Source organism: Solanum pennellii, chromosome 6 (genome assembly GCF_001406875.1).
Source record: "Solanum pennellii chromosome 6, SPENNV200".
Taxonomy (NCBI): domain Eukaryota; kingdom Viridiplantae; phylum Streptophyta; class Magnoliopsida; order Solanales; family Solanaceae; genus Solanum; species Solanum pennellii.
Window position 1 is genome coordinate 45,936,488 of NC_028642.1, and position 14,115 is coordinate 45,950,602.

General features: G+C 28.7%; 1 protein-coding gene across 1 annotated transcript; it reads right to left on the reverse strand.

Annotated features, from left to right (window-relative positions):
• Window positions 1–3,532: 3,532 nt before the first annotated feature.
• Window positions 3,533–4,471, reverse strand: LOC107022357. The gene has a single exon (XM_015222993.1). It carries the CDS (start codon window positions 4,469–4,471, stop codon window positions 3,533–3,535), a length of 939 nt encoding a protein of 312 aa, XP_015078479.1.
• Between the last annotated feature and the right edge of the window lie 9,644 nt (window positions 4,472–14,115).

A 14,115-nucleotide genomic window follows, 5' to 3' on the forward strand; every position in this document is an offset into this window, starting at 1 on the left:
TTGAACTTCTATCTCACCATTTTGTTGAAGATCATGCGTGAAAAAGAACTTTGGTGAGATATGCTTTGTCCGGTCTCCTTTGATGTATCCTCCTTTCAATTGAGCTATACATGCAGCATTATCTTCGTACATTGTGGTTGGTATATTCTTTTTCAAAGAAAAACCACACATTTCCTGAATATGATGGGTCATTGATCTCAACCAGACGCACTCTCGACTTGCTTCATGAATGACTATTATTTTCTGCATGATTTGAAGAAGTGGCTACAAACGTTTGCTTCATTGATCGCCAAGATATTGCCGTGTCTCCACATGTAAACAAATAGCCTGTTTGTGATCGAGATTTATGCGGATCAGATAAATATCCTGCATCTGCGTAACCAATCAGTTCTGACTTGGATTCATTGGAATAGAATAAACCCATGTCCATGGTCCCCCGAAGATATCGAAGTATGTGTTTAACACCATTCCAATGTCTTTTTGTTGGGGAGGAACTGAATCTTGCCAGAAGACTTACTGCAAAACAGATATCTGGTCGAGTATTGTTAGCAAGGTACATTAGTGCCCCAATCGCACTAAGGTAAGGAGTTTCATCACCAAGAAGCTCTTCATCATTCTCTTGAGGTCGAAATGGATCTGTATTGATGTCAAGCGATCTTACCACCATTGGAGTACTCAATCGATGTGAGTTATCCATGTAAAAAAGCTTTAGTATCTTTTCTGTGTACGTTGATTGATGAACAAGTATTCCATTTGACAAATTCTCAATCTGTAGGCCAAGACAAAATTTTGTCTTGCCGAGATCTTTCATTTCAAATTCTTTTTTCAGACACTCAACAACTTCTAACAACTCTTTACGAGTGCCAATGATGTTCAAATCATCAACATACACAGCTATTATTACAAATTCAGACCCCGATCGTTTAATAAAAATGCAGGGACAAATCGGATCATTTTTGTACCCTTTCTTTAACAAATATTCACAGACAATTGTACCACATCCTTCCTGATTGTTTCAATCCATACAGAGATTTCTGAAGCTTTATTGAACAAGTTTCTCTTGAATCTTTGTATGCTTCAGGCACTTTGAATACTTCAGGAATTTTCATGAAAATGTTGTGGTCCAACGAGCCATACAGATAGGCTGTGACAACGTCCATTAAACGCATTTCAAGTTTTTCATGAACTGCCAGATTTATGAGATATCTGAAGGTAATTGCATCTACCACTGGAGAATATGTCTCCATATAATCAATGCCAGGTCTTTGAGAAAAAAACCTTGAGCAACGAGTCGGGCCTTATATCTCATGACTTCACCTTTCTCATTTCTTTTTTCGTACAAAAACCCATTTGTACCCCACTGGCTTGATACCTTCAGGTGTTCGGATTATCGATCGAAAAACTTCACATTTTTCTAGTGAAGCCAATTCAGCTTGAATTGCATCCTTCCATTTTGGCCAATCATTTCTCTGTCTACATTCGTGAACAGATTTTGGCTCAAAATCTTCATCTTGTTGCATTATTTTAATAGCAACATTATAGGCAAATATGTTGTCAATCACAACATTATTTCGGTTCCACAACTTTTTCGTCGAGACATAATTCATTGAAATTTCATTGTTTTCAGAAGTTCGAACCTCCTCATCATCATGTGTTATGACTTGGGTCTCATCTTGAGAAATTTCTTTCAACCCATGATCATCTTGATCATTTATTCCTTTTCTCTTTCGAGGATTTTTATACTTGGAACCAATTGATCTACCACGCTTCAAATGTGGTCTAGACTCATTTGCCTTAACAATTTGTCCCGTCAGGATATCAACTCGAACTGGAGCATTAACAGCTGGAATATACGATTTAGTAATCCTTGGAAGATTAGTAAATGCATGTGGTAGCTGATTTGCAATGTTCTGGAAATAAATTATTCTTGGAACTTCTTGCTCACATTGGTTTGTTCGAGGATCCAGATGAGATAGAGTTGATGAATTCCAATCTATCTCTTTTCCCAACGACTTATGTTCTCCCCCTAATGTTGGGTATACTGATTCATCAAAATGACAATCAGCAAATCTTGCCTTAAATAAATCTCCAGTCATAGGCTCCAAATATTTTATGATTGAAGGAGATTCATACCCAACATATATCCCCAACCTTGTTTGGGTCCCATCTTTGTGCGTTGTGGTGGAGCAATTGGGACATACACCGCACATCCAAAAACTCTAAGATGGGAAATGTTTGGCTCTTGACCTAAAGTCAATTGTAATGGGGAGAATTCATGATAATTGGTCGGCCTTATGCGCACAAGTGTTGCTGCATGCAAAATAGCATGCCCCCACATAGACACAGATAACTTTGTTCTCATTAGTAATGGTCTAGCTATCAATTGTAGACGTTTAATCAATGATTCTGCTAGACCGTTTTGAGTGTGAACATGCGCAACTGGATGTTCAACTGTTATACCAGTAGACATACAATAATCATTAAATGCCTGAGATGTAAACTCACCAACATTATCTAGACGGATTGTCTTTATTGTATAGTCTGGAAATTGTGCTTTTAATCTTATTATTTAAGCCAGTAATCTCGCAAAAGTCATGTTGCGAGTTGATAATAAACACACATGTGACCATCTTGTAGAAGCATCTATCAAGACCATATAATATTTAAAGGGTCCACATGCAGGTTGAATTGGTCCACATATATCACCCTGTATACGTTCCAGAAACGCAGGGGATTCAATTCCAACCTTAACTGTTAATGGTTTAATGATCAACTTTCCTTGAGAACAAGCAGCACAAGAGAATTCCTTTTATTGAAGGATATTTGGGTTATTTAAGGTGTGCCCATGTGAATTCTCAATGATTTTGCGCATCATATTAAATTCGGGATGGCCCAACCGGTCATGACAAATGATAAAATCATTAAAATTAGTAAACCTTTTGTTTACTACGGCATGTGATTCAACTGTACTTATACTTGTATAGTACAACCCAGAAGAAAATGTAGGTAATTTTTCATGCACAAATTTCTTTTCTACATTAATTGTAGTAATGTAAAGGTATTCAACCTTTCCTTCATTAGCCGTCTCAACATGATAGTCATTTTGGCGAATAACTTTGAAACTTAATAAGTTTCTTTGAGACTTACGACAATATAATGCATTATCAATGCTTAATATTGTCCCTCCAGGTAGTAATAAGGTCGCTCTTCCAGAGCCCTCGATTAATTTTGTACTACCTGATATTGTGTTGACATATGCCATTTTCATAACCAAATTAGAAAAGTATTTCTTTTCTTTTAATGTTATATGCGTTGTAGCACTATCAAGAAGGCATACATCTCCATTACTCATCTTGAATCCAACTGACAACTGGGGATTTCTGTTAATTTTCATTAAAATAAAATACATCAAAAGAAGGAAGAAACAAAATTAACAACGGAAATTTAAATACTTCAACATGAATAACATAATAATTAAAAATACATAAGTAAAATATTAACAGACTTCATTCCCCAGCTAAAAGATCAAACATCAGTTTTGATCTCCAAATAAGTCATCAACTTCCATATGAGTAATGTCACCAAGGCCATCAAAAACATCATCTTTTAAAGCCAAATTTGCTTCAACATCCTTATCATATTTCTGAGATGTTCCCGGCTTATTATCATCTTTAGGAGTCATATGTGACTCAGCTCGAGCATCGGAAGATGAAGCACCACTTTTATTTCCTTTCTTTTTAAAGGAATTTTGATAGAGCCTTACAAAATGCTCATGTGTGTGACATTCATTCTTCCAATGGCCTTTCATGCCACAACGACGACAATTACTTTTTGAAGGGTTATTTTGAGAACTCATGTTGTTCTCCCTTTTATTATGACCACCACCTTGACGATTAGTGTATCGTCTTTTATCATTGCCACGTCCCCGTGCATTATTATAGCCCCGATGATAATCTCTTTTTACTTCAGATTGATCACGTGCTTCCACCACATTTGCCTCCGGTAATGGAGCAGCTCCAGTGGGACGAGCTTCATGATTTTTCATTAAAAGAGCATTATGTTGCTCAGCCACCAAAAGACATGAGATTAATTCAGAATATTTTTGAAAACCCTTTTCACGATATTGTTGCTGCAATATCACATTTGAGGCATGGAAAGTAGTAAGTGTCTTTTCCAACATGTCCTCATCTTTTATAATCTCCCCACATAATTTCAACTGGGAGGTTATCCTGAATACAGCAGAGTTGTATTCAATTACGGTCTTAAAATCTTGAAATCGTAAATGCATCCACTCATAACGAGCTCTTGGCAACACTGTTGCCTTTAGGTGGTCATATCTCCCCTTTCCCTGAGTAATAGTGGCATCAAGACCTTTAGCAGCCAAGTGAATCTCAGCATCGAGTACCCATGAAAGATAATTCTTTATAGAAATATCTAATGCAACAAACTCAAGTTTGGATAAATTCGACATAATGAAATTATGAGAGAATATGTGAATAAAATAAAATTATTTATATAATACCTTTGCAAGTAGCAACATCGTGCTGATAACGTGTTGTAAAGAAAGCTCAGAATGTAAGAAGAAAAAGACAAGAAGTATAAGGTAGAGGAGAGAATTTTCTTATTCAAGTGTGTCATACAATGGTGAGTGATATCTCTATTTATAGTATTGAGATATCATAGTCAAAGGTCACCTTGGAATTATACATAGTTATCATCAAGGTTCATATAACCTTGAAATCTTATCACATTGGAAACACTAATACATGAATCCAATTAATTGTTGGATAACTCTAATGGATCATCCACATATACAATGGATTTACAACACTTCTATTCTATTTCTATCCTTAATAGAAGTAAGAAAAAAAATTGGGAAACAAATAAGCTATAAAATGAATGTATTCAAACTTATTGTCCCATGTCAATTTCATTTAATTATTACGTACTTTATTCGTTTTTATGACATTTTACTCACAATTCTTTATTTCTATCTTTATAACATTTTGTTAAGTACTAATGATTGTCTTGTTTACTAAGAATCAAATTAGGGAATCAGATTACTTGTCTTTATGAAGATTTTTGATGAAATATTATTGAATTTCGTTTTGGGTTGTATTTTATCTTTTCTAGAAACGTTTTTGAATACATTGACTTATCATGTTATAGCGGCTTAATCACCACCCCCAATCATGTTGAGACCTCTATAGCAGTCTCGGACGACTACTTCTTTTTCTGAGTCATGTTATTGCAGCGTGTCAGCCGTTATAGCAACTTGCATGGGACAAAAGCTCAAAAATTCTTTCAAAATAGAATGTTTCACACTACACTTTCAAATCTTGATGTAGTTAAACCGACCTCTTCACATCAAAATAAATATTGAAAATCCTACTCACATGAATTCATTTCCATGAAGTCCTATGGAATCTTTACGTCTTAACCAAAAAAATCAATTTAAGTTTAGAAGTTTTATATCCTTTCTTTTCGTATTGCCGTAAAATTTACCTTATTCAAATTTCATTTGAGACTGATTTAAGCGGAAATTTTCAATTTCGGGCATAATTTATTCCATTAATGATTTGTTCCTAACGACTATGTTGACCGTTACATCTATCTCATTTTTCAAAAGCTCAAGTTGAAAAGTTAGGAATTTATTTTGAACAACTTTGTTTGTTTCGAGCTCAAGTACTCTTTGATTAAACTATTAGTTTTCTTTCTTTTGGTCTTCAATCAATTGCAACATTTTCTCTTATTCATTATTATTCCTCCATGAGTCTCTTTGTTTTATCTCTTTCTTTTAATTTTCAACTTTGTACCCTCACTTTTAATTAAGCATTTGTTGCTCAATAAAGTCAAAGTAACTTTAAAAAGGTATTAAATTGATTTAAGCTAATGCACATAACATATACTTGTTGACAAAGAGTAAATTGAAAAAATTTAGCCTATAAAACTTCCATATCTATAGAGATACAGAAGGAGAACAAAAAATACATCAAATATTTAGCTTTCTTTTTTGACAAATTTTTTCATTTTTTAGAAAAAGAAAACAAGAAAACCTGCAAATTATCATTTAATGGTAATAATTTGTATTGCATAGAGTAGCGGTGTGTATCGGTCAGTTCGATTTGCTTTTAAGTATTAGCGATTCGATTGATTGATTTTTGATATTTGAATATGCTAAACCGATAACCAAATCAATAAAATATTTGTTATCGGTTTTTGGTTTATCGATTTTGGTCTTTAACGGTTCGAGTTTCGGTTTAACCAATAAAAAAATGTTTTCAAAATGAGTATATGACTTATCCAATAATTTAACGTGATACGCATACATCGAAATAATCATCACAAACAGAACACTAGGGATCAACTTGTTGTATTTTAGTCATCAGATTAAAGTCTTGATCAATTTTCGATCACCATAATATATAAAACGAGGTCCCCTTTATGCAGCAAAGAGAATCAAATAAAATCAAATCATAACAAGAGTCAAAACAGTAGCAAATGAGACCATGCTTATGGTAAATCATATGTTCTTGCGTTACTTAAAAAACACAATCTGAATTTTTGACCTTTAATCAAATTATTAACATTTACAATCATACAAAAGCTAATATTAGTCAATTATAAACTAACTAAAGTAAATAAGTAATACTAAAAAGTAAAACCTAAAGGTTAAATAACCAAAAGTAGAGAGTAGAGTTAACTCTTAAGTACTGTTGATTATTGCATAGGATTTTTATATTTTTACTCTAATATACTACTAATTATATTAATGTTATATATATATATATATATATATATATGTCACGATCCAAAAAAAAGGACGTGATGATACTCATCTTATCCCACCAAAACAAGTCAGCCTAAAACTCAACTATTACAATAAAATGCGGAAAATTTAATATCAACTTACATTATACCCCAAAACCTAGTGGTCACGTATACAAGCTTTTAAAGTATTACAATTGAATCAAACGAAAATATAAGTCTCAAATGAACTTGTTTCTAGAATAGAACAAGATCAAAACTATGAAGAAAGAGAGTTCGCTGAGACGACAATCAGTTACCTCACAAATCTCCAAGAAGCCACGAAAAAGAAGAGAATGACAAGTACAACAAAAATTCAGGCTTATAACCTACAAAAAATTGTAGTAGCAAGGGGTGAGTATCAAACCACACGGTACCCAGCAAGTAAACTTCTAAACACAAGCTAAGGGGGTAAAATACGGGTACTCCTTACACACCAACCGAACCTCCACAACTACAATCTACATAAAAACAGTCCAACCTAACTATTCATAGTTTTCATAACGTCCAACTCTTAAAAATCATTTTAACAAATTACACATCCTTAACTACAACTCAATATTCAACAATCACAAACTTTCACAAGAAGGCACTCACAATATCAGCAACACACAAGATTAAGTTCGTCAAATAGAGGTAATCAAATATCAAGTATTTCCCAACCACCAATAAACACATAATCATCAAGAATGAAAAATGTCATGGGATGCGATGCAATATGACACCATGAAGTGATATGCCTTAGAATACTAATTTCTCTCTCAACCGTATATACATGATACTCCTCGAAAATACATCGAGAGTTCATGACCCATGAGGGACTCGCGAGGTCCATATACCAACACGGACGATCTCCACGTGTCTGTGCGGACGATCTCAACGCACTATCATAAATCAAACAAATTTCGCAAGGACGATCTCCACGCGCCCAATAATCATAACTTTTCTATAGTACGGACGATCTCCACGTCCCAAATAATCATAACTCGATATCAACAAGGACGATCTCCACGTGTTAGACATTTACTCATACCATTCTCATGTCAATGCAAGTGCACAATATGATATCAAATAAAGGAGATGATGCAACATCTCAATAAATCAAATGTCGCTATGACATATAATCACCTCAATTATCACAATTATACGGGTTCAGTAAAGAACACAATCACACATAATAAAACAAATCAATAAGATATTAGTTAATGCCCATATGTTTTGGCATTCTCGGATTACAATCCGCATTCTATAATAATAAACATTCTCATTATAACATCGGTACTCGTACCATTCTCAATACATCACATACAAATAAATAATCACATTGTCTTTTATTACCCCATTTTATCATTAAAATTAATCAAGGTGGACAAGTCAACCCTTCCAAATCCCATTACACTTCATACCACAAGGAAATACGCGTATTTCATACACTTAGCAAGAGTTTAGAAATCCATTTGCATGAATTCAATAAGAATTTACTCCGGGACTTGAGTCTTTCCCATTTGTTGAACTTCTAACTCAAAACAATCTATTCAGATACATAATCACAATAAGTTTCAAAACTAACAACACCTATATCACTATAGATTTAGTCTAGATCCAAAAACTCACTCAATTTTATAATCAATTTTTTAAAAATTTTTTTTATCATAACTAATATGTCAACTCCATATTTTCAAATTCCAAACCTAGGGTTAAGTTTTTTGATTCCCTCAAATAGCATAAGTCTAATAGTATTCATATAATAAACTACGCCTTAAGTTCAATTACCTATCTCAACATATCAAAATTTGAAACATAATGTGATAATTAAAATAAAAGTGATTAAGGTGAAATTCACTTGTTGAAACCAACATCTAATAAGATTGAATAATCCATTACCATTATAACTATCATAGCCATCCAATTAGGATGTTACTGAACGCCTCAACATTGACTCAAAATAATAGAGAACTTCTAAAAATAATATTGATTTTTTCATAAAATCATCTCATCAATTATTAGCCAAAATTAGTTTTTTGTTCTTTCTCTTTTCCGCCATAATAATACTAATAATAACAATAGTAATAATAATTTATTATATAATGACCTCTATGCATAATCACAAGTTCACATATCAATATAATTATACACGTTTTTAACCTAAAAATTTACTCCTAATTACATAAAAACTTAATAGAAAGGATGAGAATAATTACCTTGACACCTTAAGATGAAAATATCGATTTTTCTCCACCTTTTCCCCCTTTTTTTCTCCTTTTCTTTTCTTTTCTTTTTCTGCACATTCTTTTTCTTTTCCCTTCTGTTCCTTATTTTTATTTTTCAATTCGCCGTTTTCAACAATGTAGGGAACTTTGCCCTTTTTTTTTTGTTTAAAATATTATTATTATTTTATTTATTTAATTTTCTTTTCTTTTCTATTTGTTTCCTTCTTATTTTCATTATCATTAGGAAAAAAATAATCCTTTATTAAATCTGAAATTCATGTCACTCATTCTTACAAGTTATAAATTATTTATAAAATCTATTAAAAGGTTCATTGAAAAAGGTTAATTAAATTAATATTTTTATTTCTTCTAGATAAATTATTTTGTTTTATTCTTTGAGATTTGTTTTAGGACTAATAATCTATTTGTAATTATTTTTCTTAACTCTTGTATATATGATGAAATGAAATCATTACATTGATTATTTTTTATTTTTTTAGGTGCCTAAGAAGTAATATTCCTATTATATTATTTTCTTTTGAATTATTTATATTTTGTCAAAAATGACAATATGTAGGAGGATTTATAATTAAATACAACTTTTTTCTTATTCTTTATTTTTTTCTTTTTTTGCTAAATAATTTTTAACTTATTTAATCATATTTTGCAGATTATAGGAGATATATCTACAATAAAGATGAATACACATTTTTGCATGATTTAATTTTGAAAGATAAAATCATTTGATATGTCATCGTACATTTAATATTATTTGTTTATATTCGTGAAGACATAAATCATGAGTTTTTTTTAAAAAAATGTTAAATTTATTCTCTTTAGACCTTTATTTAAATCTTAGATAATTTGATTATATTATAATGACAACACTCTTCAAAAATATTATTTGTTCAGGTAAATTCATCTCTCATTTTTTTGTTGATAATATTAATTTATTGTGTTTGTGGAGTATAGTATTTTAAAACATAAAAGCAGAAAATGAGCATATTGATATCGATATGCTACCTAAAAAATATGTACATATACTTTCATAGTCTCGTGAAGCAAAATTTAATAACAAAAATGATAGATTAAGAGAATATAAAGTTAATTTATAATTTTGAAAATACTGTTTATTTATTAAAAACAAATTATTTAGTAATGTATAAAATTGCAATCCTTAAAATTTTCATTTCTGTTGTTTTCTAATAAGTCAAGTTACAAGTCTTTTATATTTTTCATATTTGTTATTTTTCGGGGGTTCTCAAGTTATTTCAAAATTGTGATTAATTTATAATTTAAGAAGTTGATTTCCTTATTATAAAATACTAGTGAAACTATCCGCGCTTCGCGCGATTATATGAAATATTTATAAGATAATAATATGAAATATATAATATTTAGGTTAGTATCGAATATATAGATAATATTTATATTTCTCCTTGTCTGTGATATCATAGACTTTTTTAAAACATATAAAATATATTTATTTGTTTTGTATATGTAAATATTAGAACAAAATATTCACCGTGGTGAAGTAAATGGAATAAGGAATAATATATTGAAATAACAATATATTGTATTAGGTTGAAAATATTTTAGATATTTTAATTTTCTCTATCTTTTCTAGGAGTAGTGATGTTCTATCCAAACTCTGATTTCGTCAAAACAAAATTGTTTTATTTTATTTTATTTTATTATTACATTTGGTTATTATAATGTTTAAAACATTAATTAAATACTTATAAGATTTACGAAAAATGAAGCATATAAAGTCATGATTCATATTTAGTATTAAACTTTACAAGTAAGATGAAGAGACATGAGTTATAAATAATTCAAATGTATAATTCTATTAGCCACTAAATGTATTACTAATTATGTATTGATTTTATTTGTAAAATAAAAAAAATAAAAATAAGGTGTGAAAATACAAAAAATGAACAGAGAAAATATAATAATTGGTGACTATATAAAAATTATAAATACATTTCAAAGCAAAAAGAACGACGACAGATTGTTACATACGCAAAAAATGACATCATGAAAATAATAATATATTTTTCAATTACTTTTTATAATTTATAATAAAAGTGAAACTAATCATCATAAATTTTGTTGTTGTTAAAATGAATAATTATATTTATTTTTTTCATAACAAAGAGAAAATAGAATACTAAAGGATCAAATGATTAGCATTGACAATATAATACATTTAGCTAAATTATTTACATAAATCAAAATTTTAAAAACTCTAGCAAAAGTAACTAAGTTGCTAATAAATTTCAAAGTGAAAAAATAATCTCTAATTATGCTTCATCTTTTTTCCTTGTACCATCTTCCTTTGCAAAGAGATCCGCCATCATGTTTTGATCCATATGTCAAACTATTCATATATGCAATCAACTGAATAAAAAAAAAGCATATACGAATTAAAAATAATTATGTCAAAAGAAAGAACGAAATATAAACCATATTTAATATATTTAAATATTATCTTTTCAATAGTAATAACAATACTAAATAATAATTATTTCTTGAAATCTAACAAATATTATAATCAAACTATATTATATATGGAAAACTAACTATTAGAAAGAGTAATTGCATACGGACAAAACATTGTTAAGAATTAAAGAGATTTTTCTAATCATACTTACTTGATAAATTATAATACAAACATAAAAATATATATTAAGAAAGCATGTCTAAGTACATAAAAATGAAAAGAAAGATTTAAGAATGAAATATATCTTACATTCATATACTTTTCTTTTGTTACATATTAGCTAATTCACAAACAAGTATTATGAAGAAGAGAAATTATAACTTTGTATGTGAATCTTCATGAAAATAAATATGAATCTATATAGACAAAATAAAGGAAATGAAAAGATAATTACTTGAGAATGATATATTTATTAACTTCATGTACTTTTTTTTTTGGTTACATGTTAGTTTCCTTCACAAATCAAATACGAATTTATATAGACAAAAATAGAGGAAATAAAAAATAAAAATTTCAATGAAGTATTTCTTACCTTCATGTACTTCTTTTTTTGTTACAAATCAAACTTATATGATGAAAAAAAAAAGAGAATAATTGTGAATGTGAATTTTCATGAAACTAATATAAATTTATAGGCAAAATAAAGGAATTCCATAAGACACATAAACTTATAAATTTAAATTGGAGGTTATGAATATAAAAATTATGTTAGTTTCCTTCACAAATCAAATACGAATTTATATAGACAAAAATAAAGGAAATAAAAAATAAAAATTTCAATGAAGTATTTCTTACCTTCATGTACTTCTTTTTTTGTTACAAATCAAACTTATATGATGAAAAAAGAAAGAATAATTGTGAATGTGAATCTTCATGAAACTAATATAAATTTATAGGCAAAATAAAGGAATTCCATAAGACACATAAACTTATAAATTTAAATTGGAGGTTATGAATATAAAAATTATGAGAGTCATGAATATTATTAAAAGTAAAAATTAAAGAGGGGCAAGTCATGGGTAGTAACTCCTAGTGAATAAATTCAAAAATAAAAATAAAAATACTTAAAATGTAAAAAAAAATAATACTATGATTTCATCATTAGAAATGAGATAAACAAATAGAAAAAAATATAGTGAGTTTTTCTTTATTATAAATGTTCATATATTAATAAAGTATTTATTTGTATATTGTATAAATGAAGTAATATATTTTTACAATAAAATAATTCATTTAAATTAAGAAAAGTCAAAAATAAATAAATTATGTTTCTCTTTTAATTATAAGTGAGATAAATAAATAAAAAATATGAAGAGTTTTTGTTATAAATGACCCACCATTAATAAAATATTTATTTGTAATAAATTTAACTAATTTTTTATGATATATAATAATTAATTTTTTTTTTTTTTAAAAGATGAAAAAAGCTAAATGCAAATGGAGGTCATATAGAGGTGCCACATCACCTCCTCTATGGTTCTCATTTATATATATATTGATTTATCTCAATAACTTTAATTTGATTGTCCTTTTATTTTCTATAATTAATGTTATTTATTACTGTAATAATGTACAAAAATTACTCCGATTATGTTTCAAACAAGTCCAAAACCACATTGTTAATCCTCATAATTACAGTGACTCTTTATTCTTAAGAATTTATTATATTGAAATGTAATATTTATTTTAAAATATACTTTTTAATATTTTTGTGTTTAAGCCAAGCAAAATTAAAAGAAATACAAATTTGTGTGTGTCATTTTTTTGAGTTCCCCCCCCCCCCCCCCNNNNCGCATAGTTAATTCTTTCTTTTGTTCTCTTTTATTTTATTTTTAAATTTTACATTTTATTGTTTTCCCCAATATAAGTTGTCCCAAAAATAATTAGATATTTGAACCTACATAAAATAATAATATATTAAGCTATGGAATCTGACTAATTAAGATTGTTATTTTTCATCATTTAAATATGTGAACTTTTTTTTATCTAAAATTTAATTATTAAACGAATTATTAATAAATTAATCTAATATTGTACAATAAAAATAATTAAAACATGTGATGATTGGGTGATAACAACGACGGTGATATAAGTAATAGTAATTATGAATAATGATTAAAAATAGAACTGACTAAAGATGTAGTCATGGATAATAACTATTAATGACAAACTGAGTTACACATTGTCAAAAAATTATACCAAGAATTTAATTAAAAAAATTACAAAGAAGCAAAAAGGAACAACCAGATTTCAAGTTTACATAAATATATATAAATTATACTAAAAAAGATCTCAAATAAAAAAGAAATCAATAATTATAGTTCAAGTTTACATTTTAGTAGTTTTAATATCACCTTCTGTTTTTGTCTATGAAATTTGTTTTTAATATTTAACTTTTGAAGTTCACATATATTGATTTCTAAATAAATTTCATATACACCAATATTTCAATAAAGTTTAAATTATTTAACTCAAAATTTTAAATCACAAACACTTCTAACATGTTAGATTATATATATCTTACATAAAAAGGTAAAAGAGTTTCATTATGTTTGAGTGACGGTGGTCTACTTTATATCTCACATACATATA